Consider the following 26,926-nt stretch of genomic DNA (forward strand, 5'->3'; position numbering starts at 1 on the left):
GCACCTTTAAACTGCTGTCTTGCAAACCTTGATTTTGCAGTGTTTTGTCTCTAGTTGCATCAGCTTCTGGCACTGGTGTTCTGTTAAAAGCAAGGGAAATGCTTGTTGGAACTAAAAAGTGCTGATGCGTTTGTTGTGGTGTTTGTTTTTTTAATTGCAAAGCTGGCATAGCAATAGGTAAGCACTAATGAAAGTAAGTTGGCTGGCACTCCAGTTTTTTGAACTAATGTTTTAAAGATTCTCGGACAGAAACAGAGTACATTGTGTCCTTTATAGATAGATGTAATATGAATCCTAATTATTCAGAGCAAGGGCAGTAATGTTCTGGAGTCGCCTGGCTGTGCTGATCAAGGGCTGCAGACCAAGGTGATCTTTCTTACAAAACAGCACCCTGTGTGACTGTTTCACAGTGACTGACTGTCCAGGGTTCAGCAGTAGCAGTCATGTTTCTCCTTCGTGGTAGCTGGTGCAGTGCTGTGTTTTGAATTCCAGCCTGGGAACAGTGCTGGTGATACTGATATTTTCGGTTGTTGCTAAGTGATGTTTACCCTGACCAAGGATTTTGTGAGGCTCATGCTCTGCCGGGGAGGAGGGGAAGCCGTGAGGAAGCAGAGACGGGGCACCTGATCCAGGCTAGCCAGGGAGGTATTCCATACCACAGCACGTCATGCCTGGGGTGGGGGGTAATTGGGAGTTACCCGGAAGGACATGGGGGCTTCTGGGTGGGACTCTTTTCTTGGCCGGTGGTATTGTATTCTCTTCCCTTGTTATTTTCTCTTATCATTGTTGTCATTGGTGGTAGCGGTGGTGATTTGTGTTGTACATTGGTTGCTGGACTGTTCTTGTCTCAACCCGTGGGAGTTGCACTCTTTCGATCCTCCTCCCCGTTCCTCCGGGAGCGGAGAAGGGGAGAGCCCCGGGGGGGGGGGGGCTCCATTGCTCCCAGCCCAGCACCACTCACTGGGAGTGAGTGAACAAGCTGTCTGGCTAGGGTTTAAACCATGACACTGACTTTGAAACTTCCATTGTGTGAATGAAGACAAATCAGTAAGGTGGATGTATATTATATTATTTTAGTCACATCCCATAGAGCTTTATTAGCCTGGAACCTCACTAGTGGTGAGCTACTTGACTGCCTGGATATGTGGAAAATACTGTGCTCTCATGGATAAAAAGGATGAGACAGGAGTTTACCAAGAATGGGTGTCCTGAGATGAAGCGGTAACATACTGTGTCTGCTCTGGAAGAAATAATTTTGTACTCACTGCAGAAATGTCTGAGTCTGGTTGCACTAACAGCTATGCATATAGGAATAGGAGTTTAATTGTAAGATAGGCAGGTATATGACATGAGCAACTCCAACCTGATGGTCACCTGATTAACAGGAAGACAAGGACTGAATAAGTAGACTTATGGAGCATGGTTGTGATGAAGTAATGCTCTGCTCTCAAGTGAAACTCAGCATAGCAAATTATTCTATCCTTGGTTCACTGAAGACTGGCAGAATGATGGAAAGCACCAATGCCCTGGTCTGGAGCTGTTTGCAATTGGTGAGACTCCATTCATTACAAAAGCTTTGTCTGAGATTTTAGTGGGAGTCTGCTAGGGTTTAATCTCAGAGTTGGTAATTTTGAGTCTGTATTATAGTCCTTTGTGATGACAAATACTTTTATGAAGGATTGAAGCAGGCTTGATGAGTCTCTGTCTCCCTGTGAAATGGCATTCATAAGGGCAAAGCTCAAAGCATAGCCTTGTAGGTAAGGCCATTTTCATCCTTTAAAAATAATCTCCACCTTTGCAGTACAGAGAGCCTGGGAAGCAGCTAATACCAGGCCTGGTGTAACTGATCTACATGGCCCTGAGTTTTGTGTAGCCAAACCCAGTGTCTGTCTCCCACATAACCAAAAACTTCACAGTGTTCAGTCAAGCCAGGAAATTGTCTGTGTTGGGGATACTGAAGGCAATTTGTGAGAACCATTGCATTGTTGGTATGGAACCAGTTCCGTTCAGTGGTTGGGCACAAGAAAACTTAATGGCTCTAGCAACTAGCCTCTCAACCACTGTCTTGGTGAGCAAAGGGAAGAGCTGGAGGACAGTGCTTGAGTGACTTGCCTGAAGGTGAAGCCGTCTTGAGCACTTCTCCATCCCACCCTCCCCAGTTAAGGGCAAAGAGACAGTCACCCTGTCTGAAGTTACTGGACCTGTTACCACTGGTTACCAGGCACTGGCACAAGCTGCCTGGGTTTTCAGCAGTATGACTCAAACATGGTAAATGGTGCGTTGCTGTGTGGAGTCATATACTATGACTTCAGCATTATGTTGCCCATCCTTTTATTAATTTTTTTTTACACCATTTATGTAATGTAAATATTGTTGTTTTTCTGTGCTGAATTGGAATATTTAATGTACATTACAGAGCAATAGATGGGATTTTGAAGTATTATGGTGAGATAGTTTAAGTCACTTACAGCAAACACTCTTATTTGACAGTCTGTTTTCTTTGCTCTATTTGGTTGACAAAACTAAAGAATTGGCACCAAGAACATGTTCTGTGGGAAGTTCTAGAGGTATACATGGCGCACTAGAATATAGTCCAGCTGTCCTTGTAAAACATGTCATCTTTAAAGGCAGGGATACAACTCCTAGGCAAAATATTGCTAATGTTTTGCATAATGTAATATGTAATGTGTAATGTAATTTTTTGCATAATGTAATAATGTAATGCAAAATATTGTAATTGTTTATGGGGGCGAATTCAAACACTCTTCATGAAATTAAAGGTTTAGCTCTGCTATCAGAAAAAGCCATATTTGTTTCACTTTTGTTGGTACCACTCTGTCATGGTTAGGCTGCTGCAATGAAGTATGTGGCTTAGAGGTCTAAATTCTTTGTTTTCTGCACCCACAATAAAGAGGAAGCACTGTGAGTTAGAGCAGTAATTCCATGAAGCTTTTCAGTGATGTTGTAAAGCCAAGAGGTTTTGCATAATAAAATAACCCGAAGTGAGAATTTTATCCTTCTTATGCTTGATTTGAATTTTACAAGGCAGATAGCAAATAATTAAGGTTGCATAACATTTCCCATTAAATGAGCCTTGTTTCAGTCTCTTTGTAACTTCGCTAGATTTAAATGGTTTGGCCTCTGTTTCTCTTTTGCCAGGCTCTCTCCCTCCTTGTTTTATTTTGTTTATATTGAGCAAATGGACCGATTGCTGAAGAATGAGACATGGGAAAGTAATGGGGACTTTTGCCTCTTGAAAAAAAAACAACACTTTAGTATCAGTCTCATAGGGATGGCTTAAGGCCACACTGTTTTAAAGGAGATTTGAAACTGGGAAGAGTATTAATTTGTTTTTAGAGCTACTCCTCCTGCTGTCCCTATGAAAAGACACCCAAACTAGCCACATAAAAAGTCACAGTTAGCTCATGCCTGATCAAGATGCATTCAGTATTTGAGTGGTATATTTTTGTTCAGGCTTTTTGGCTGAACTAAGGCAGCCAAAAAGCCTTTCCTCTCAAATGGTTTGGGCTCATCAATGTTTGCATAATTCACCAGCCCCATGGAATGAGTGAGCATGCTCCTCCTTGGAGCTCCTGAGACTGAGTGGGACTTTCTTTCCTGGCTGCTTCCAGTCTCTGCACGCTGCTTTGGCACCAGGCACACTGACTACAAGCATAGGGGCTTGCTCTCCTCCTGTGCTGCCTAGGTACCTGCTGCTGGGTGTGCAGGAAAAGTGATCTGATGCCACTAGAGAGAGGTGAGGTGTTTGGGTTGTAACAATGCTAGCCTGAAAACTACAAGGGTAAAAAGTAGAGAGGCAGGACACAACGGGTGGAAACGAATGGAAAATAGCGGCAAAATGTGTTCTTCTCCCCATCTAGTGGTAGGGTGGTAAGTCTGCCTAATCAGTTTCTGTTATCCCAGAGAATAGTGACAAGATTTCCTAAACTGATTTGATAACTGGGGGAGTAGGGAGTGGTGGTGGTTGTAAAATTACCTGTTTTTTATGCTTGTATGTTTTTCATTTCAGGTGACTGATGTATCTCGGCCCATAATGCAAGCTTCTTGTTAACTTTTAAGGTTCCAAATTCAAGCACTGAAGAGTTAGGAAATTTCAGAGTGAAACCTACCCATGCAGCTAGGTTTCATCTAGCTTATGCATGTACATACTATCAAATAATTAAGCATGTAGTTGTGCTCTTGAAAGTTAATAGCCCTCTCATCAGTAAGGCTAAACAACTGTGAATTAAGTCAGGCTTTGATCTATCTCAGCTGTACTGTGCACCTAAATTTGTGAAGACACACCTTAATGGAAACTTCATTGCAACGTTTTTCTATATCAGTGTCTTAATCTAGGATTTGAAACAGTTTGTAGTTTAGTTACAAGAAATATTAGTCCAAAAAGATCTGTGCAAGTCACAGTATCAAGAATGAGGTTATCTGTTGTAAAATATTGAGCACTTGAGGGTTTTGGTTTAAAATAAGTTCTGGGGTTTTTTTTGTTCTTGAATACTTAACACAGTGTTAAATAGATTTCTTTTGATTACAGCATGATGCAGTGCTTAGATGTTTTACATTATCTGCCATTCATATAAAACAATAAAAAGCTAGATCAGAAGAACAAAGCAACAAGTTCCACACATCCTATTGTTTGTTCTGTTAGACACAATCAAACAGGCACCATGGTGGATTTTCCCCAGGTAACTAAGGTACCAAATACAATGACAATACTACTTCTTTTTTTTTTCTTTTTTTTTTTTTTTTTATATCACCCTCTGATTTGGTGGATATTCAGACTACCTGTGTATATAAGGCTAAAAGCAATGGGATGAGGTAAGCAAACCACACAGCTTTGTGTCATCGGCAAACTTGCTGAGGGCGCACTCAATTCCACTGTCCATTTCACCGACAAAGATGCTGAACAAGACTGGTCCCAACACCGATCCCTGACGGACACCACTCGTTACTGGACATTGAGCCATTGACCACAACTCTTTGCGTGTGGCCATCCAGCCAGTTCTTTATGCACCGAGTGGTTCATCCATCAAATTGATGTCTCTCCAATTTAGAGACAAGGATGTCGTGTGGGACAGTGTCAAATGCTTTGCACAAGTCCTGGTAGATGACATCAACTGCTCTACCCCTGTCCATCAGTTCCGTAGCCCCATCATAGAAGGCCACCAAATTGGTCAGGCAGGATTTCCCCTTAGTGAAGCCATGCTGGCTGTCACCAAGCACCTTGTTGATTTTCATGTGCCTTAGCATGCCTTCCAGGAGAATCTGCGCCATGATGCTGCTAGGCACAGGGGTGAGACTGACTGGTCTGTAGTTCCCCGGGTCTTCCGTTTTCCCCTTCTAATGGGGCTTATATAAAGCCCAGATTCTGTGAATTTTCCTGCTGTCTGGAGTTGAGAGGTAGCTGTTGCTACCTCTGTAGTTTGTAGCTTTTGTTTGCCTAAGGCTGGAAGGAGGACTCTAAACATCTCTGTAAAATGTGTGAGCTGCAGAGCTTTGCCTGGGAAACCCAGCAGCAGTGAAATGGTTACCTGTGTTACTTGTTACGTTACTACTAACTTGCAGGTGGTCTAGAATTTATCTGGCTCTGGGAGACCAATCCCAGCAAATGTTCCAGGCATAAACCCAAGTGGCCTGTTGTGGTGGTATGTGAAGATAATTAGGTACCAGGAGCAGAGAAGCTGTCTTTTGCGGTGTTTTATGCCTCTTTAAAACACTTGCAGCCCTTTTTTGGGGTGTGTGCGTAGAAGCACTCTAATAGTTAAGAATGTGCCTACAGATACGCAACAAAAGGGAGATTATTAAAGCAGAAAAATAAGCTGCTGAAATCTGTCTTTTCTATATAATGTCCAGAAAAAGCAGTACCTATCTGAATTTGCTCTGAATTTTTGATAGAAAAAAAGCAGTTCTAAAACCTCCCCTTGCTTCCATGGTCTAAATTTTCCCTGTCAAGAGCAAAGCTCAGCAGTCCGAGATGTCAGTGAAGGATTTGTTCTTACAAAAGGCATATGCAGCCTGCACCTGAATAGATTATATGTATGTGGAGATGTCCCCATATAGCAACAGATTCACTCTGTTACTGTAGAAAGGGATTATTTACTGTGAGACAGATAAACAGTTGTGCCTTGCTTTTTGAGTGATCAGTACGTTGCCATGGCAGAAGTACAACCGTTAAAGGTCTGCTCTGTATCTTAAACATGAAGTCACTGGGATGGTAGCTATGGACCTCGGTGCAAGCAGCCTTAAATCCTGTCAGACTAGTGCAGCCTGAACAAATTTGGGAAGAGTTGAAAGCATAGAGAAAAGGGTGGATATGCACTGAGTTCAGTAGGAATGTGATGGCTTGTCTGTGTTAGTGGATTGGCAAGAAGAAAGCACTGTGTCACTTTGGGAGCTTGTGGGAGTCTCCTGAATTAATCAGTAGATATTGTTCATTTGGTGATACGCACATTTTAGTTAAAACGCATATGTCATCAAAAGAATGTTTTATTCTATTTATTTTTGTGGAGAGAAATCATTACCATCTCCTGTTGGAAAGCTGAGACCAAAGACATTGCATTGTTTTTAAAAATGCTTAGATTTCAAACTCAAATTGCTTAATAATGTATAGCTAAGTATGTGTTTTCCCATTCTTTCTATCCCCATGTTCACTTTACTGTACTGCAATTGCTATCTGTAGAATTCAAAGGCTGCAATGTACTTTGATCCTTGTGCCCTCTGAACAAGAATAGCAAATAATGAATACTCAAGTTGCTCTCTCCAGCTTCAGCATCTGACCTTGGGATCAGTGTGATACAGAAAGCAGGCTACTCTGTGCCTAATTCTTCAGGTCTCAGCGGCAGGTGTCAGCTTCAGAGTGACTTGGAAATACTCACAGGAATTACTTCATAGTTTGGAGCAAGCTCTCTAGTTGAAGTCCAGAAAAGTTTTTCATCTAGAAAAATATACAGGTGCTCCATTTCATAATCTCTGAGTTGACTTTCCATGTACAACTACTACAATACACCAACACAGGTCCTGGATGTAGGCATCTCTCTGATGTTCTGGTAGGAAATACTGCCTGCAGCAGTCAGAAATCTGGGAAGGAGAGGGAGCTGGTGCACTTGCAACTTGGCTGAAATTGTTTTGCCTTTAAGCAACATGGTCATGAATAAATCGCTGCAGGTTGCCTGTTGCCCAGTCTTGGCATTTGTAGAACACATGGCCAAAGACATGCTGCACAGCAAAAAATGCTGGGTGTCTGGAACTTGAGGTTGCTCTGCATGCCTTCAGGTGAAGGCATTTCAGCTTTTATTTTGGTGCTACATACTTAAAAAGCTTCCATTTGTGTATCTCATCTGTATCTGGCTGGGCTTGCTAGCCTTCTGGTCAGCTGCAGAGCCACTGCTTCACAGCACAGGCATTTTCAGCAGATAACAGGGACTTTTTTCCAGTGTCTATGTTAATACAGTTGTTTCATATTGCAATAAGATGATGCAGTATGATTATCCAGAAGAAATAATGTGTCAGCTTCTTTGTAAGTGCTGTTACAGTTATTGTGTTTCTTTTATCTTTATGAGACTCTAAGTGGCGTAACGGCTCTCCTCCTACAAAAGCCCTGTTTGGTATGCCCTCCTGCTTTATTTAATAATTTAGAATGCAATGCTTTTTAAAGCCAACATAGTCAGCCAAAAGTAATCTTTTATAAATATGCATCTCCCACAGGGCAGTTACACAATTTTAATCTTAAAAAGGTATCCCTTTCATTGTAGTTATTTGTGTAATCCAGTTTTATGTCTGTGGATTGTTTGCAAAGAAATCTATTTATGCCTCTGATTTTAGTGTTTTACAGTTCAGTGCTGAATTAGCTGTGGGAGTTAAAATCATCTGTTTACCCTCCTAGTCTACAATATAAAAACAATGGCAACTTCTGTACTATTCCATGAGTAGCAAACACTAATGCTGATGAGTTTTCATTTCTATTTAGCAAGGACACCAGAGATAAGGAACATTAGTAATACTGCTTTGTATGGAAACTGATGGTAGACTTCTGTGACAAATGCCAGAGCAAAAAGAACTGGGATGGTCACTGCAGCTTGTTGTCTTTTTAATTTCTTTGTATTTGCAAACCACACCATTGAGCTCCACAGTATTGGAAGCATGAAAACATGTACTTCAAAATTCTAAAAACTGAAAATATTTTAATATTAAATTGATTCATAGGTGTGTTTCAATAAGGCAGGAACTTTGCTTTGCTTTACTATTTCAGCAAGAAATTAAATATAGATATTCTGAGTCAAACTTCTAACTCGCAAATGTACTCTGTAAGTAATGCTGTTTAAACTTTAAAAGAATAGGCATTTTACATTTGCTAATGATGGAAATTTCAAAAAGCTTACGTTTGAAATTGTGAAGACTTGTATTAGCTGTACTAAAAATAGCAAACTGGTCCATAGTCTGTAAGTACTTTTTCTTCACCCTAATTTCCTCAACAGTTCCTTTGACCTACTTCCCATAACAGGAGAATCTAAGAGTTGACATCTAAGCAAAATTAGGCACACCTCTTCTTTCAAAACGAAGGTCTACATCTCAGTTTTAAATCACTGAAGTGCATAAGATCTACTGCCTCACTGCTATAGTAATGGGCAGAGCCTTGTACATCTTTTAAAAATAATTTTATCAGTGTTACTAGTTGGAATATTTTGTTACAAAAGGATTTTGATTGGAGCTCTAACATATAACCATACTCGTTATGCCAACAGTTTTCTGAAGCATTTAAATTAAGAAGCCTGAGGATGTTGGTTTGGATGTGTTTCTGTTTTTCTTCTGAAGTGATAGCTCTGTTAGGGTGTTGTGGATGGAATAGTGTGCTTCACTCATAAGAGAAACAGCAATATATTTATTACCTTAAAAAGCAGTGATTTAACAAGAGTTAATAGTAAGTATCACAGTGGTTTAATAAGATTCAGTGGCAAGATACACTTGATATTTACTGCATAGAAGAAAGGGTAAGAAAGAACTGTCAAGGAGACCCTCCTATTGAGTCGTGGGGCTTGGAAAGGACCCCCTGGCTTTCTAAACTCCTTTGAGAGGAGTCTAGGTATGGCTGGATCCAGACTTAGTCACAGTCTTGGTCAGCAGTCTGTCTAAAAGATTATGTATGTGCAATCAGTCCTCTATATCGCTTAGCTAAGATTTCTAAGTTTACTGTTGAGGCAAGGGATCTCTTAACCTCAAGGAATAACCTTGAGAGGTGTCCCTACTCAAAGGGAGATCCTGTTGTGCAGCCCACTGCCTTGAAGAATTGCTCAGCGGGCCCTGACCTGCCTCTATTTGTAAAGTAAGATGATTGATTTATAGTCAGGTTTGCATGTCAGTAACACATCTGAGTCACTGTTCCATACACTCATTGACTACCATGTTGTCATTTGTTTTCCAAAGTCCAGAGTAAGCCGGATGCAGCCATTACAACACCTGCTGGTGATTATGGCTCAAGTGGGGGGGGGGGGGTAGAGGGCAGCAAAATGACACATAGGGAAGTCTTTCTAGTGTCTCCTTACGAACTGTCTATACCAGGGCTTTTGTGAGGGCTTGAGGTTTTTTTGGTGGAGGGGGCTTGACAGTGTGTAGAGTGTAGACTCTCCATCCTGACACTTTGATTCTGTTCCTATGTGTATCCTCTTCCCCAAAGGATTAAACTGAAAGAAAGCCACTGTAAGAAAGCAAGTGGATTCCCCCTTCCCTAAAAAGATCACAGCTCTTGTGACCAAGCTGCTGCAAAATGCACATTAATGTCACTCAGGCCTCTCTTTCTATGGGAGTACTCTGATTCTCTTCTTCTCCCTCCTACAACCTGTTGCTCAGCCCTACAGTCCTCGCATCCCCAGGCAGTTCCCTTGCATTTCCATTCTGTTCTGCTAAAAAACATCTTGATTTCTGAGATCAACCCTAGCATTCCTCTGAGCCTCCCAGCTGAACTCCCAGTCTCTGGGGCTTCCTGGTAACACCCGGAAGCAGTTTGTACATAGTGACTCAGAGCAAGGAGTTCTAACCCTGCTGGTTTGTCCTGCCCTCAGTAACTGTTCAGGGAGAGTCTTCTGGCTGCCAGGACAGTACATCGGCTTCATGGGAAGGGCTCTGCAATATGATTTTTAAAGGACGAAGTTTGCTTCAGAATGGTCTTGTGGATAGGAGCTGACTACTGACAGACTACTTTGGAGGCCAACAGCAACCTAAGAGCCACCATTTATTACTTCCTGCAGGAAAGGGAATTTTTAGGTTGTTGCAGAGGAGGAGAAAAGGAGATGTTTTATAAGACTAAAATGCTGATGCTTGGTTCCTGTATGGTTCAAATGTCGGAGTAAACATCTTGGATGCAGGTGTTCTGAGCAGTACGTACAAATAGATTGCAGTGATGAAAAAAGATGATGGTTTGGTTTTATGTTCAACCTTTTGTGTTTGGATCTCTGCTTGATCCATCTCCGTGCTTCTCATCAGGGTTGTGTTGTAGCATGTGTTAGTTGAAAGTAAGAATTTTCTTGATGTCTTGTTTGGAAGCACTTTGATAACTGTTATGTATGTGTACCTACGAGCTTACAAAAGCAAAGCTAGTGCTCACTGTAGTGTAATTTTGGTGCACTAAAAGTACTGTTTTATAACAATGTTATGAAAAAGCACATCAGGTCCTGGACAAGACTGGGGCTTCAGAGTGTGCTTACACAATGAATAAATGAAAGCAAGGAGTAGCCTTGACTCAGTGTTCAGCTCAGAGGCAGCAGCCTAAGAAAGTTGATCTGTCCAAGGTCAGTCCAACTTCCAGTACAGTACAACAATATCAGAAAATGTCTCCAGCTGTGCTGGAACTGATTGCCAGGGCACTTCTCCCCAGGATCTTCTTGTGGGTAGTGTCAGAGTTGTTACTGACAAGTGGGTTTTGTGAAAGCTGTAGTTTTTTAATAAGTGCACATGTGAGTTTTTTCTTGTTTATTGAGACTTACTGTCTCCTACATTTCTGAAAAGGAGAGCAGATCATAACTTTATCCTGACTTATGCTGAAGATTTCAGTGTTAGACATCTGTCTGCTTGGGTTTATGTTTGTTTCTGCCACCTGAGCTGCATTTATCTTGGTAATTTTTGGCCAGCCGTAGGATTTTCAGACCTGTTTATCTCTGCAGAAATCACTGTCCTTTGTTCCCAAGCTTCTAATTTTAAAGCACAAATAGAAAAGTATGGAGTGCAAGTATGGAATGAATGCGGTACTTAACTCTAGAGCAATTAATGACACTAAAATATTACCTAGTGTGCTGTTTACCTAAGTGTGTATATATATATATATGGACACTTGATAATACAAAGAATAAGGCTTGCATGAGATATTTTTCTGAAAATATGGAGAGTAGCTTTTACATGTATACATATTACTAAAGTATTATTCATAAGCTGTGGATGTAAGAAAAAGCAAGAGTCACAGGCAGTGGGAAAGATTTAATTCACACTGAACTTAGTTTTTGCTCCACCCAGCCCCTAGGTCATGGCTCATGTGGATTTGTTAGTAGGATAAACACTCCAGTTTTGCCAATAATGTGAACTCTTCAGTCTTAAAATTCAGTGCTGTTGCTTTAGAAAAGAACAGTCAGTTACTGAATGCTGATTCTTACCCAAGTCAGGTATTCAGGATTTCAGACTTAATGCAGCTCTGCATTTAAGCTAATAAAAGTTGTCAGCTCTGACCTCTGTCCACACTTTCAACACACTCCACCCAGCACAGCGATACCTCTAGCCAGCTGCTGCTCCCTACCTGCTAGATAAAAATGCCTAGAGTAACTTCACTTCATTCTTGCTTATACAGTCCTAGGAAGCCCTGGTTTCTGCTTAATCCTGACTAGTTCAAACTATGCAGTTTTACACTGTGCTTATTAGGCATAAAATACTGTATAAGCATATGAACGACAGTGTGGGGATTTTGTGTTTTTTTTTTTTGGCAATGTTCATAAGGGAATAGTTGGAGGTGGAATAAGCTGTATTTCCTCTGCTATGTATTGGCACAAGCATACCTGTGCTTGTGCTCTCATCCATGGCTGTGCAGCTCTCATACAGTTCCCCTTTTCAGAGTCTTGCTAGGGTGCAGTTCTGTGGGGTCTGCTGTGCATGTCTTGCCCCTGACACAGTTCTGTGACACCATCTCTTGCTTGTGGTCCCCAAGTGCCCCTTCTCACTGCATTTCATCTGTTGGAGATTCTGTTTCTGGAAGTAGAGACCTATTAGTACAGCTGCCCATGTTCTGTGGCTGATCTTCTTCAACTTGGTTCAAGGTAAAACTAAAAGCTGAACCTACAGATACCGTTCCTAGTACTGGTCAGCTTTATGCATTTCCTTTTCAGCCTTTGAAATGTTTAAATACTAAATTCTGTGCTACAACTGGTTTTACTTCAGAGCTCAGTGTTTAAATGTGTATGTATTTAGTAGCAGTACATCTCTTTTCTGCCGTCCCTTTTGCAGATAGAGAAGCTGAAGCCTAGTTTTCCATTTCATACTATGCCATATAGTAATGGCGGAGCTGGAAGAGAGTTGCTAAGTGTTCTTTGATTCCACTCAGGGTCTAATAGACCATGTTACATCTTTAAGAGGCCAAAATGCAATGATCTTGTATCAATATGGCAGCAGAATCTTTTATGTTGCTTTGATGATTGTGTCCTCCAGTTTATTTTGCAAATTTAACTTGTTCTGGATTCACAGGAGTATGACCTAAAGTAATCAAATTTCAAATGTGACATTTCTTTCTCTGCTATTGCAAAATGAAGCCAAGAAAACTTCGTTTGAATTCTTTCACAGAATCCCAAGGGTTGGAAGGGACCTCAAAAGGTCATCTAGTCCAACCCCCCTGCAAGAGCAGGGTAACCTAGAGTACATCACACAGGAACTTGTCCAGGCAGGCCTTGAGTATCTCCAACGTAGGAGACTCCACAACCCCCCTGGGCAACCCGTTCCAGTGCTCTGTCACTCTCACAGTAAAGAAATTTTTCCTGATGTTCACATGGAACCTCCTATGCTCCAGTTCACACCCATTGCCCCTTGTCCTATCACCGGACATCACTGAAAAAAACCTAGCTCCATCATCCTGACACTCACCCTTTACATATTTGTAAACATTGATGAGGTCACCCCTCAGTCTCCTCCAAGCTAAAGAGACCCAGCTCCCTCAGCCTTTCCGTTGTTTTCTGTTATCAAGTTAGGTATTTGATATCAAGTATATACTCATATATATATAGGCAACATTTTAACTCAGGTATTTAGCTTGTATTGCCAAAGTATATGTTGTTCACAGTATTGTTTCACACTTGCGTTTTAATCCCCCAAAGCTGCCTTAAAATAGAAATTCTATACTCTTCTATTCTTTTAAGCTGTTATCAGTAGCACATATCTTAAAATAATCTGATAGATGTGCATTTTTAATATGTCTGGGCTTTTATTTCTTTGTTAAATTTACATTTGCATACTTGCAATTAGGCGTTTCATGCAGACTTATGTAACACTGGAGGAGAAGCATGTGATGAAAGGAGGGAGGAAGAACTCATGGAAAATTGAGCAACTGTGTGACTACTTTCAAGAGTCTGTATTTCTGGCAGCTGGAGCAGATTATTCCACAAGTTTGAAGCAGCTCTGTCAAAGCTCTCCTCACGGCAAATTGGAGTTTCACTAACCTGCACTGACCTGCTGCAGTTTCCTACATCAGTGATTTTTGGGTGACATGTTAGGTAATGTTGAGCATAAAGTTGTAGCTATATAGTAGTAGAGATACTGCTTTAGTCAATAAAAGTTGTAAGGCCAGAGCAACCCTTGTGCCAGGCCAGTGCTCTGCTACCATCAGTTGCTACCCAGTTACTGACCCCTTAGCAGGAACAACTGAAGTAAAATGGATAATACAGCTCGATTTTAAAATTACTATAAAATATATGCTTTTACCTGTAAAGGGGGAGAGGGGGAATGTTTCCAAACACAGTAATATAGTGTTGCACTGATGCATTTAGAAAGAAAACAAGGTTTTGATTCTGCCAGCATTTCACTCTGTGGGCGATTCTGTGCAGTCCCTGAAGTCCATGCACTGGATGGGTAGATGAAGTTGCATATTTTTAAGCCCTGCTTAGACAAAGCTTTTCATCTGACTTTCTTATCTGGAAGTATTATCCATGAGGACAGATGTTATATAACATCTCGCCTGCAGAGGAAGGCCAAAGAGAAAAGTTTAATATCTAACCAGACCATCCTGGCTTAGAGAGTTCATTTGCAAGTGACTGTTGGAAGTCTGTTCACTGAAACAGGTCCTTGCAAAGTGAAGGTGGCACGGTGCAGCTCTTTACAGCTTTTCCCATCAGTGGGAGGTTGGGGTGGAGTGTTTACCTGTATGATGTCCCATTCAGTTGGGATGGGTAGGCAGGAGGGTTCTTTTGTGGCAATGGGAAAATCACTTAGTGTTTTGGTTTAACATCAAAACCACTAGAAAGTAAAAAATACAAGGCAGAAGAACCATATATCAGAAAATACCTTATGGGGTCGAATAAAAGATAGTCAGACTCCTCTTTGTGGCACGCATTGACAAGACAGATCACAGAATCATAGAATGGTTTGGGTTGGAAGAGATCTTGAAGCTCATCTAGTTCCACCCCTCTGCCATGGACAGGGACACCTTCCACTAGACCAGGTTGCTCAAAGCCCTGTCCAGCTTGTCCTTGAACACTGTCAGGGATGGGGCATCCACAGCTTCTCTGGGCCACCTGTGCCAGTGTCTCACCACCCTCATAGTAAAGAATTTCTTCCTTGTATCTAATCTAAATCTGCTCTCAGTTTGAAGCTATTACCCCATGTCCTATCCCTACATGCCCTTATTTGTCCTTCTTCAGCTTTCTTGTAGATCCCCTTAATGGAGCGGAAGGCTGCTCTAAGGTCTCCCCAGAGCCTTCTCTTCCACAGGCTGAACAAACCCAACTGTCTCAGCCTGACTTCATAGGAGAGGTGCTCCAGCCTTCTGATCCAGACCCTTTGTCGATCTTCAGCCCTTTAAGTTTCCAGAATGCTTCAAGCAAAATATCCTCTTACTTCTGACACTTCTTTATACAACATTAATTCTCTCCATGTAAAGATAGTGGTTCAAGATAAGCAACAGAGCAAGCATTAGGTAGTTGAATTATTGTCTCTCCTGGCAGGAGTTAGGTTAGTGAGTCTAGATGGGACCTATGTTGTCAATATTTAGGTTTGGATTTTAGATGTTTAGTTGTCTGATTAATCTGTTTGTATCTTAGAGCAAGAGGTATTTTATGTGGGAGCACACCTACACTAGTTACTAAATACTTGTGCCAATTCTTATTTGATATCCAGCATTGTTAAAACTTATGGTTGTGCCATCTATTCTTTTATTCATCACTTGTCATATGAGTGGTGGTCATATGAATGTGTACTCAAACTGTGTCACAAAACATTCCAAGGAAATGTCAGAGAAGGAAATATGGAAAAAATATTATTCTGTGTACCGAGGCCCTGTCACAAATGTATCATCTGGATGGCTTTTAGACCATTGTTTTGATGTTAATGGAGCATTATGTAATCCCATGGCACAATGCTTGAAGAAAATAATGTACATGTGCTTTATGAGAGATGCAAAGAAAGTTGTGCTGAAACTGTTGGAACATCAGTGCTCTCACTAATGCTCAGAACCCATATTTGTATTATTTTATAACAGTTTTATATATGGTGCCCTAAGCCAGGCTGATGGGAATCCTGATGTAGGTTTCGGGCCTCTGGGTTTTGTTGGGCTGACTTTAAGATGTGACAGTTCTTACCGTGTTTTGGAATGAATATTTGTTAAATTCCATAGTAGTTACTTCTGCAGATCACGAAAGACTTCATACAGTTGTTAAGGGGAGTGGGTTCTTTTTGACGATTTCTTAAAATTGCACACCTTTTTTGGTGACTAATTTTTTGACTGCTGCTATCAGCAAAACCTAGCTTTTGAACACTGAAGAGTTGACTAACACTATCTTCCTATTTCCTTCACTTGCTTCCACCCCTCAAAAAGCATCATATAGATTCCCACTTCCGTACTCTGCCTCTTCTCACCATATATTTTGTTTCTGTAATAGAATCATAGAATTATAGAATAGTTAGGGTTGGAAAGGACCTTAAGATCAGCTAGTTCCAACTGCCCTGCCATGGGCAGGGACACCTTACATTAAAACATGTCACCCAAGGCTCTGTCCGACCTGGCCTTGAACACTGCCAGGGATGGAGCATTCACACTTTCCTTGGGCAACCCATGCCAGTGCCTCACCACCCTCACAGTAAAGAACTTCTTCCTTATATCCAATCTAAACTTCTCCTGTTTAAGTTTTAACCCATTGATTGATGGCTTGGCTTCATGAGCGAAGATTTGGGAAGGGCTTTAACCACACTTACTACAAGCACGATGACGAAGGGCATGTGGGGTATGCAATTCTGGTTGGAAAAAAAGGCTGCTTAGGCAATCAGGAAGTGTCCGACCAGGACTGTCATCTCCTGAGTGATCTCGAGCTACCCATGTGCTGAACCTCCTGCATGCAAGGTGGATCTGCAGCTTCCCATGTACCTTGTCACCTACCGTTTCGACCCTCGCCCGTCCATACAGACAAGTGAGAGTGAGCCCTTCCAGACTGCACAGTGAATTTTTTAGGTGAGGGCAGCTTGTGCAGAACTGGTCTCACCCTTTACACCGGAGGTTTAACTGCCATGGCCTAGCTAGCTAGGATGGTGACAGCAAAGTCCTCAGGTCATAGGTTTTGAGTTTTAACCCATTACTCCTTGTCCTGTCACTACAGTCCCTAATGAAGAGTCCCTCTCCAGCATCCCTATAGGCCCCCTTCAGATACTGGAAGGCTGCTATGAGGTCTCCACGCAGCCTTCTCTTCTCCAGGCTGAACAGCCCCAACTTTCTCAGCCTATCTTCATACGGGAGGTGCTCCAGCCCCCCTTTATGCTTATCCTTTATGTTTATTCTGAAATGTGCCTGTGGAAGGAGGTAAAGGGGAAACAAAGACTTTTGTCAGGCCGTGAAAGGCATGAACTCACTGAGGCCCTAAGGCCTGAGTGTATATTGCTAAAGCTGGCAAACACAGGAAATGCTTAGAGGCATCTGAAAAAATCTGAATTATGCTTTCTAAAGTGCATCTAACACAGTGACATCTGTCTAGATTTTAAAGCTGGGCTAATTGGGTTTTTTCCAACTTTCATTACTAGTGATATTTTAATTCTAATTAAGTTAATTTATTTTTTTTTTTCCTCTCCCAAGCTTTAATGATATAACTGTCTCTCTACCCTTGCTTGCAAATGTTTTCAAACTCTTTTGTGGAAAGGTTCTTAGAATTCTAACAGTCTGTCTTTAGACTCTTCCCAGATTGCTGAGTTCTGGACTCAAACTCTTATATAGTAGAACTGCTGGATACAAAGATGAGGAGTAAGCTGAGAAAATCATGGCATCTGATTTCCTGGCTTGGCTTTTAATTATAAATAGATGCTGAACCAAGGATATGGCTGAGATTTGAAGTGTAATAACTTATCTTTTTGGTTTTCTTTAAAAAGGGTTGTTGAAAGGGCATTCAGAGTCCCGGGCTTAACTCTTTCTATCTCTTTTCTGCCAGGGCATCATCAAAAATCTGTTAAAATGATGGGAATATCTTCTTTGTTAGAATTCATTCAGGTCATAGATTGTCCTATTCAATTCTGTGTAATGTCTGTGTTAGTAATTTGTAGAGTCTACAAAGTTTTGACCAGTATCTTGTACTGTACCTTTAGAAACCTGGGCTCTGCAAGTCACCTTTAACAACACAGTTTCCTCCCTATTGCATCCAAACATTGAAACATGTTTGATGGTTTCTTCTTCTATGTCTGCAGACCATTATTCATTTTGTTATTCCCACTAGCTTGCTTTTATTAGTGTCATTAATAAAGCTTCCTGCAAGGGAAATTAAATTTAAAAAATTAAAGGCTGCTGTTCTTTGAAGTAGTAGTTTCCAAAGCATCTCCAATAAGAAAGATTAAAAATTAGCTGTTTGTATAGCATTAACATGGGGGGGGAAGTAATATATCTTATTAAAAACAGCTTTCTTAAAATGGAATCTTCTTGTTGCTCTTTTCCTCAGCTTGAATGGGGAACTTGTATTGGCTTTGGTATTTTCTGTGTAACCTTCAGGACTTTTTCTATGCAAAATGGCATTAAAGTGGTATTTTAAAATGGTCTGGTTTTAAAGGGAATTTGGTGATGTCTAAGTTGCATTATTATAGTGGTTGAGCTATTGTTTAGTGATATGATTAATTAATCTCTCATTTTCTTGCTTATTTTAGCAGCTGAAGGTTCCAAGATACAAGACAAGAAAGGCACTTCAGGACAAACCAACACCGGAGCTAAATCAGGTACACCATTGCACATGCTTTGTTTCATAATGCTGTCTGCCTCAATGGTGTATGAAAATCAGCTGTTGTCTTAGGAACTTTTAAAATGCTTGATGCTCTTATACCTCTCTTACTGTTTCAGTCAAAACTGGTATCATTGATTGTATTCAGTTAGGCTGGAATTTCTGATTTTTTGCAAAGGAGCAAAACTGGAAAAAAAACCCAGACTTTTACTACAGTTTAGGAATGAGGGTTGGGAAGAGAGATAAGGCAAGAGAAGCCACTATACCTGCATCTGTGCTTGCATGAAGATTATCTGTTGTAGGCAAAGATTTTCATCTTTTATCTAAATGTGCTTCTGTTCAGACATTTCTTCATTTACCACAAAGCATGCCATATTCTGTAGTACACTCTATGCAGTAGGCAGATGTTTGTCATTGCTTCACCATACCTGATTAGTACACTGTGTGGATTTAATTCACTCACTTACACAATAGGAAGTCTACATACTAAAATGTTTAATGTAGTCCTTAATGCTTAATGTAGCATTAAGTTAGAGAGATTAGATATCTAAATTCTGCCTGTATTGCAATTCAGGTATGCAAGTTTAAAACATGCAGTTAATAATGATCTTGTTTAGGTGCCTGAAATAGCATAGGTACTTGTGTTGCTGAGTATGAGGCACACTGTAAGCACTCCTTTCTCAACTCCTTGACAGCTTGGCAGCTCAGTGGCTGTTTTGTATTGACAGACTCTTCTCTGTCCCCAAACTGAATACTTCAGTCCATGTCCCCAGAGGGAAGCAATCCCAGTGCTGTGTTCATATCTCATCTCATCCCTGTCAGTCAGTGCTGGGTCCAGCACAAAGCACCACATTCACAGCTGTTCTCAATCAGAAAGGCAATGGGGGGAAAAAAAAAAAGAGAATGAAGGTAACAATACCTGCTTCCATGGCAAGCCAGAACTCTTGGTGATGGACAGTGTTCAGCATCCACTTTATCCTGCAGTAGTTTAATCCCAGTTTTCAGTTCTCAGGAAAGTGTCCTGTGCTCCCTTCTTCTGTGCTTGTGTATAGAAAGGAATACAAAATTCCTTGGGTTGTAGAGAGGGAAGGCACAGGCATGTGTGCAGGTTTTAGGTCTGCACACAGCTGGTGAGAGTCTCTGCTGAAGAGAGAGCTTCTCAAAGCTGGTGGTTTGTTGTTTGGTTGGTTGGGTTTTGTTGTTTGTTTTTCTTTAGACTGCACATGAATTCTTGTCAAATGGTTTTGGTTAAAAACCAAACTAAAGAGTTTGCAGCAGAAGGGACAGCTGTCACTATAAACATCGTCGTTATTCTCTGGAAAGTGTCTACAGTCTGAACAAATATTATGAGTCCAAGGCAACTCTGCATATATGCATGGGCGTACAAAGGGAGCTGGACAAATGGAAGACAGTTTGCGATCCAGGCAATGCATCTTTTCAAACAGTGTTGGTTTACCTTTCTTTTTCCCTGAGCCACCCCTGTGAACTAATGTACAAACGAGCTGTTGTTTTTCCACCTGATATCCCTTTCAGTTTCTTCAGCATCAGAAATTAGCAACCTAGGGGTTGAGGGCAGAAGGGCATTTGTGAAAAGAGATTGAGAGGATTATAGATGGAAATGAAGAATAGTAGTAGTCTGACTTTTGAAGTCACACTGAGTGCAGATGGTAGGTGCCTGAGCCACAGAAACTGGCCATATGTAGTAAGTACCTATGTTAGTTACTAATTTAGCAAAATTACAACCTAATTTCTAGAAACGTCAACTGTGCTTAAGAGTTCATTGAGTACTAATTATATAGAAGATTTGAAAAATTTGCATATTCCTGTTTTTTTTGAGGTTTTTTTTTTTTAGTATAATAAGGGACAAAAAATGACTGATATTTCAGTGCTGAATTTCTGCAAAATACTGTTCATGACCTCTAAGCTCTTTTTTATGAACTAGTAATTTATTTTAAATTATTTTGGACACACAGTAAGTATTGTAAGTTTATGGAAAAATACAGGTTTAATTTCCAGAAGTAGGTACAAAATTAATTACCCTTCTATAGAACTAATATGGCTTATTTAACCGCCAAACATAATAAGCATAAAATTAAACATTTGTATGTTATGCTTAGCAAGCTGTTTCACTACAATGACATGAGTTCACATGCATTGCATGGTAACCAGACTGAAACTTCTACAACAGCATGTGGGTTTTTTGAAGTGTTCTCTGTAAGGCTTTGCATATGCCCAGTTATCAATTATTTCTATAAGAATTGAGGAATTCTTGCAGGATTTGTTGCAAATGGTGTGTTGTGACTCATAGCTATAGCCCAATGACAAATGTGAGCAAGATGAGTACAAAGTACCTTCCTTGTGTGTTTGTCCTTCTATTCCTACAGAATAATAAGAAATACCAGTCCCCCAGGTGTTTGGTGGATTGTTAATGAGAGAGACATGAGAAATAAAATAGGGAGCAGGCCTATTGAACTCTTGGTTTGCCTCAGCTTGAAGTTCCTGAAGCTATATACTGGAGGTGTCTGTAATCAGGGGAATTCAGAATGCAGGTGTTGGACCTTGGGCTTGTAGCCAGACTTTGAAGTATCATTTTCAAGGCTTAGAAAAGACATTTTAATTAATGGTAAGATTTGCACCAGTGATGCGTGCAAGTAGTGTCCTAGTAGAGCAAAGGCAATGCTGGTCTGCTACAAAGGTGTTATCCCCATCCTTGTGCTAATATTGATTTAGCTCTTTGTGATTCCACATATATGCAAAATAGCTCATTACTGAAGACATCTTCTTACACTCTGCATAGTCTGCAAGTTACTGTGAATTCTTTAGGACTATTCTAACATCTTGGGGGCCTGGGAGAGGGGCTCTGTGTGTGTGTGTGAACACTGTCAGGTGTGTGATATAGAAAAAAATAATTGGATATCTTCAAACATGGCAGAATGCAGAATGGCAGAGGGCAGCTTTAAAAAATTTATTTTATTCTTTCCATTGCTTATAATTAGGAATTCTTAAGGGATACCTTTTCGATTTGCCTGTCCATGTAACCCTCCTGCCTCTTTGAAGAATTGCTGCTTCTCCCCAGTAGGGAAATCTCTCCTCTCAAGAAAGAGAAAAAAAAAAACTGGAAGGAGACTAGTGCATTTTAAAAGAAGCAGGATTTTATGTTATTCCCCAGTGTCTCATCATTCTCTGTCAACTCAATGTTACAGAGTCAGTGTTACAAAGTCAATGTTACATTGACTTTGCTGACAGCCCCTGAAGGGAATCCTTGTTTTCTAGGGGAATTCTTACTAGATGTGAATTTTTCCAATAGCAGTAATTACTCATGCCACAGAAATTCATGTTTTATGAATCTTATGTGCCAACCATAAGAGAGAAAGAATATTATTACCCTTTTGACCTGTGTCTGCATGCTGAAGTGACTGCACTCGAGTCAGCACACTTCTGAGCATCAGCCAAATGTTAATCTGTACCATACAATGGACAAATCTATGCAATGATATGACTAGGCATAGTTTCATAAACGACAGCACTGTGTGCTATTCAACCAACATTAAGGGTTTGATCTGTAATTGGATGATGGATTTCATTTGTCTTTGCTGGTGACTAGTTCTCCTGTTGCATCTTTCTTTGGGACTATCATGTTCAAATGTTCTACTAACTATGCAATGAGGTTTCTCCTTGCCACTCTTACTTTGCATTGCTGTTAACAACATTAATTGGGGCTGTAGTCTCTGACCATTGTTGATGATAGTTCTTCACTGACTAGAGTTCAAGACTAACTAAACTAAACCTAGTCATCCGTGAACTTGTGCATCCTAGAAATCCTGTCATCTTGATGCAGGAACTTCTGTTAGATTATGAAATGCACATTACTGAATTTTGTCTAACTTAAATAACTTCAAAATCTGCCTAGCACATCCTGACTTCGGGAATTTATTTTTGTAAATATCTTTAACTTAATTTTTATGCCCCATTGTATTGTTTTGCTAGTAACTTTTGTCATAGGTACGTGGTCCAGACACACATAGGCTGACTTTACATGTTTTTACAAATTGCTTACTTGTGTATTAGCACTGAATTGTGACAAAGATCTGTTCTCTTGTTTTTATGTGCATTTCCATGGTGACAGTATTCTAGGTAGTTCTTCATCTTAAAATACTTAAAAGCTGAGTTCCCCTCAATATGAGAATAAATCTTGTCATTTCTTTATGCCCATAAATATTTCTGATTTTTTCTGTGTGTTTTTTTGTTTACTTGTATTTTTATTCAAAGCAAACATTCTAAGTACTAGTGAAAAAAGTTTAAAATCAGCAGCTTTCCAGGTTTAACAGGACAGGCTAAGGATAAATAGGAAATTAGTTTTGGCAGCATGCTGAGATGAGTAAGTATTTTGTTCCCATGTTGCTTGGACCAGCTCCCATCTGAGGCTGGAAGCAGGATGCTAGCTGATCAGCGTTTTGTTGTCTTCCAGAGAACTCACTGAGCAAGCAGTGGTTTTCCAACCAAGACTGGTCTTTTACAGCCAAGCCTGGGCTCTGGCACAATTTTTTTTTGTTTGTTTTTTCATATTATCCTTAGTCTTATCGCTGTGATGCAAGTGGCCAGTTACAGGTATTTTTAAGGAAATAGTGTAGCTAGCTTTCAGTCTACAATGGATAGTTGAGGAAACTGTCATCTTTCTTTATTGGAATTATACTGGTCCATGCATGTCTTATGGTTTTTGCCAGAGCTTTTAATTCATATGAATGCAAACATCTGTGGAGATCAGTATCTTGCTCTTTTCAGCAGCTCTGCTGGAACTTCTACAGTGTTTCCATCCAACCTCTTTTGCTTAAGTACTGAGCTTCTTCAGGCTTGTGAAATATGGCTCAGTGGGTTTTCAAGGCAATATGGTTGGGAAGAGGGTGCTGCATTATAATAGAATTTCCTGTGGAAGCGTTTTGGAGAGAGATTGTAGAGTAATAGACAGTATTTTCAGATACAGTAGTTTCAGAATGCTCTCAAGCTGCCAAAGTGTTACGGGCTTGGAAACAAACCAAAACTTTTTTTCCTGGGCTTTCAAAGGCAATAGTCTTGAAAGGAATTCAGAGTTACCCCTTAATTCATTTTTTTGGGAGCATTTTACATCCCGATAATTAGAATGCACTCACATTTTTTAATACTTTTTTATAAGATGGATTTATGAAAATAATCTACTTTGAAAGCAGAATAACTACAGTTGTTTAATGGTCACTTCCTTAAAAACTTGTTCATGGTATTATTTGATTTTATGCTATATGCCTAATATTTTCCCCCTCCCTCCATTTGTAGATCATCCAACAATACTAAAGGTTGATGACAGGCAGCGGCTCGCTAGAGAACGGAGAGAAGAACGAGAAAAACAGCTAGGTAAGGCCTACTGTGTTGGGGTTTTTATTGTTTGAGTTTTTTAATGGACTATCATTTGCATGCAATTTTTTTTTTTTCCAGTTTACTTTTAAGAGCATTCAGCAAACTGATAGTGCTAGATATGCAATAATGTCATTCTAGACACACTGTTGCATCTTTAAAGTAGGTCTTTTTTAATTCATGCGCATCTTGGGATTCATCGTTGCTATACCTGTCACATTCCTATTACTTTTGTGAATCTGAATGAAAAGTCGGCTGATTTCTGAAATAATGCAAGGAAGTGTCATTGTTGAAGATGGAAGTTTGAAGTTTTAGAATATTTGCCAATTAAAATTAGACTACTTAATATGCTGAATGCATCCTGTATTGCCGTACAATAGAATTGCAGAACATGTTGCCAATGTATGGTTTGAATATTTCTATATAAGCTTGTTTTATTACTAAAGGTAAAACCTTTAGTAGGTGTCAAATAGTTGTGCTCAGTATCTTGTTACTGGCGCAGAAGCACCTATGACAGGTGTTCAAGTGAATAGTGAAGGTTACATAACAAGTGACTAGTGATGGGCAATATACTGAGTGTGGTGGTGGGAGAACTATAGAATTATGTGAAGTAAAATTGTTGGCTTTCTGAAAAGAATGTTTAGCTGCAAAAACAGTCTGTGGCAAAGTATTTCCTTTTTTTTTTTAACACATTCACTCTGATTTGTTTGCATGTTGTGTTGTTCTTATGGCTTGAGAAACAGAGGTTCTTTATTTCCATTTTATAGCTTCTGTAAGTTTATAGAACTAATTCATAACTCCAGTCAGAGTTATACTGCTTTTTCTAACCTGGAGAGCCATGATTTATTGCCATCTGGTTTTAACAGCATTGATATCCAGCACCTTATAACATTGTACTAACCGTGCGTGAATCACTAAGGTTGTTTTGGAGGAGTAAAGGAAATAGCTGGTCTTCAGTTGCTCAAGGGGATAACGTGCCCTTGATATTTGCCAATCCCTAAAAAGCTGCTCCTGGAGTTGAGGCTAATGGTATGTGTAAGCTTAGTTTCTTCAAGTTCCATGGCAATTACTGGCTCATTCTGATTAGATTGTCACAGGTGATGTTTCCATGTCTTGAAATTATTTTTTCAGGTTCAATCCTTGTGTAGTAACAATGCCTTACTCAAGTGCAGGGAGGGATACTTTCCTTAAGTTTTTCTGAATTCTAATTATTCTACCTGTTGATAAATGAACAGCTGTTACTGGAAGGATGTGACTTATGTTGAGAAACATGTCATTTTGTGTGATGTTTTAAAAGGGCTTTTTTAACTTGACATAGAATGCTTCGTTCTGAAATGGGAGAGTTCTGCGTGTCCCCATGATGTACCAGTGTACTGTGTGCTCTTGCATGAAGAATTGTTTTGAACTAACAAGAAAATTGAAAGCCCCATTGTACTTTCATCTATGTATTTCTCTGCTAACATTATGATTTAGGAGCTGTTTCTGAGATTTTTTTGTTCCAGTACAGCAAAGCAGTGATTTTTGCAATGGCACGCAAGCTTCATTTTTTTTTTTCAGTGTAGAATATAGATAATTAGTCACTCATGTCATGTGAACGGTAGCAAAAAAAATGCCTCAGCTGCCTGTCTTAAACATCAAGTTGTATAATGTTGTTACATAAATGTGCCTTGCTGAAAATTAGAGTTGGATTTTGTTAATACAGGGACATCAGCTGTGCAACAGTAAAGCAACTGAAGGAAGGGTTTTTTTCTTTTTTTCTTTTCTTTTTTCTTATATAGAACTGAGTTGGATTTAAACTTAATTCCTCTCCTTTTGATTCAGGGGATATGTCAAGTTTAGCAAAGGCTCCTTTTTAAGCAGGAGTTGAGAATTTCAGACATACCTCAAGTGAAATTATTCTCCCTTTCTCCCCCTAACAAAGACAGTGTTCAGTTCTGTGAGTGTAGAGTTGGCAGTAATCTTTAACAATTCTTTGTACTTTCAGCAACTTGAACCACATGAGGTCATGTTAGCCATCTTTTAATGAAAATTAAGTTGTTCAACCCTTCCGTTGAGATCATGTGGACTACCAGTTGAATAGCAATTGTTAATTGGTCAATATTTCTGATGTTATGGGAGGGTAAATTTGAGACCTGTTTTCCCTCTGCCCCCCATTTTGTTTACTCTTAAGCTTTATTTTTTTTAAATTCCACTGTGCTGTGATAGATGTGCTTGCACTGTGGTATAATGGGTCAGTGCATGCTCTGTACTCTTGAGGATTTGCTTGCACCTGGCAGTGGTATTCTAGTGGTCTTATTCTACTTAACCACACTTGGGTGTCTAGTTCTTTTTAATGAGAGTTTAGAGAGTAGGAAAGATGAGTGCTGTCATTTTGGTTGTCTGGATACATATAGCATATGTGTAGTGGGACTGTCAATGTCTGTGTTTCTTGAGGATCATGTTACGCTATCTAATTGAAAAGAATTGAAAAGAATGATTGAAAAGGCTTCTACAAAAGTTTTGGAACTTTCTCTACAAAATGTAGAAAGCACACAGGGATGTGTATGCTATTTCAGCTAATCCCCCATCAAGAAAGGAGAGCTTTTTAGTTCCTTCTCTGTAGAAAAGGCATTATTTTTGAAATGCCCTCCCAGCACTTCTGGAAGATTAATTCTTTGTTTTTTTTTCCTGTGCAATTCATGTTTTCCGTAACTAAGAAGTTGTATCAATTTGGGGGTTTTACCTTTTATAATTAGACTTGCCTTTTCACATGGGCAGAAATGAAGGAATTGCTTATCAGCTATGCTTTAAGTTTCTTATTCCCTTGACCATTTGGTAATGTTGTTTTACTTGTTGAAATGTGCATTCAGACCTTTAAAGGATTATTAGGGTAATCTTAATAATGTTTCCAGTGTGTCACTTGCTCTTTAGCAGTCATGTTTTCATTTCGTACTCTCTGTGCTAGCACTCCTTCCCACAGTGTCTGTGCATGTAGTTAACATCTGTCCTTTAAAATATGAGTATCAGATCTCTCTGTGTGACAGCAACTCTCTTGGGTTTTGCAAGAGAGGAATCCCAGGAAAGGCAGCACTAGGTGAGGGTGGTAGCTGTTAAACAGGGCTATTCTTGGA

The 26,926-nt window shown here is 40.0% G+C and overlaps 1 protein-coding gene across 2 annotated transcripts in view; it reads left to right on the forward strand.

Moving 5' to 3' along the window:
- Positions 1 to 26,926, forward strand: part of MAP7 (microtubule associated protein 7) — a 99,676-nt gene that overhangs the window by 34,100 nt on the left and 38,650 nt on the right. For both annotated transcript variants that reach the window (XM_057407685.1, XM_057407694.1), the window contains exons 2-3: positions 18,361 to 18,429; positions 23,739 to 23,816. In XM_057407685.1, the coding sequence (XP_057263668.1) occupies positions 18,361 to 18,429; positions 23,739 to 23,816 (147 nt within the window). The remainder of the gene's footprint in view (positions 1 to 18,360; positions 18,430 to 23,738; positions 23,817 to 26,926) is intronic.

The sequence above is a fragment of the Pezoporus wallicus genome, unplaced genomic scaffold (genome assembly GCF_028554395.1).
Source record: "Pezoporus wallicus isolate ANWC-B61680 ecotype Strahan unplaced genomic scaffold, APGP_CSIRO_Pwel_v1 contig_3817, whole genome shotgun sequence".
In the NCBI taxonomy this organism is placed as follows: domain Eukaryota; kingdom Metazoa; phylum Chordata; class Aves; order Psittaciformes; family Psittacidae; genus Pezoporus; species Pezoporus wallicus.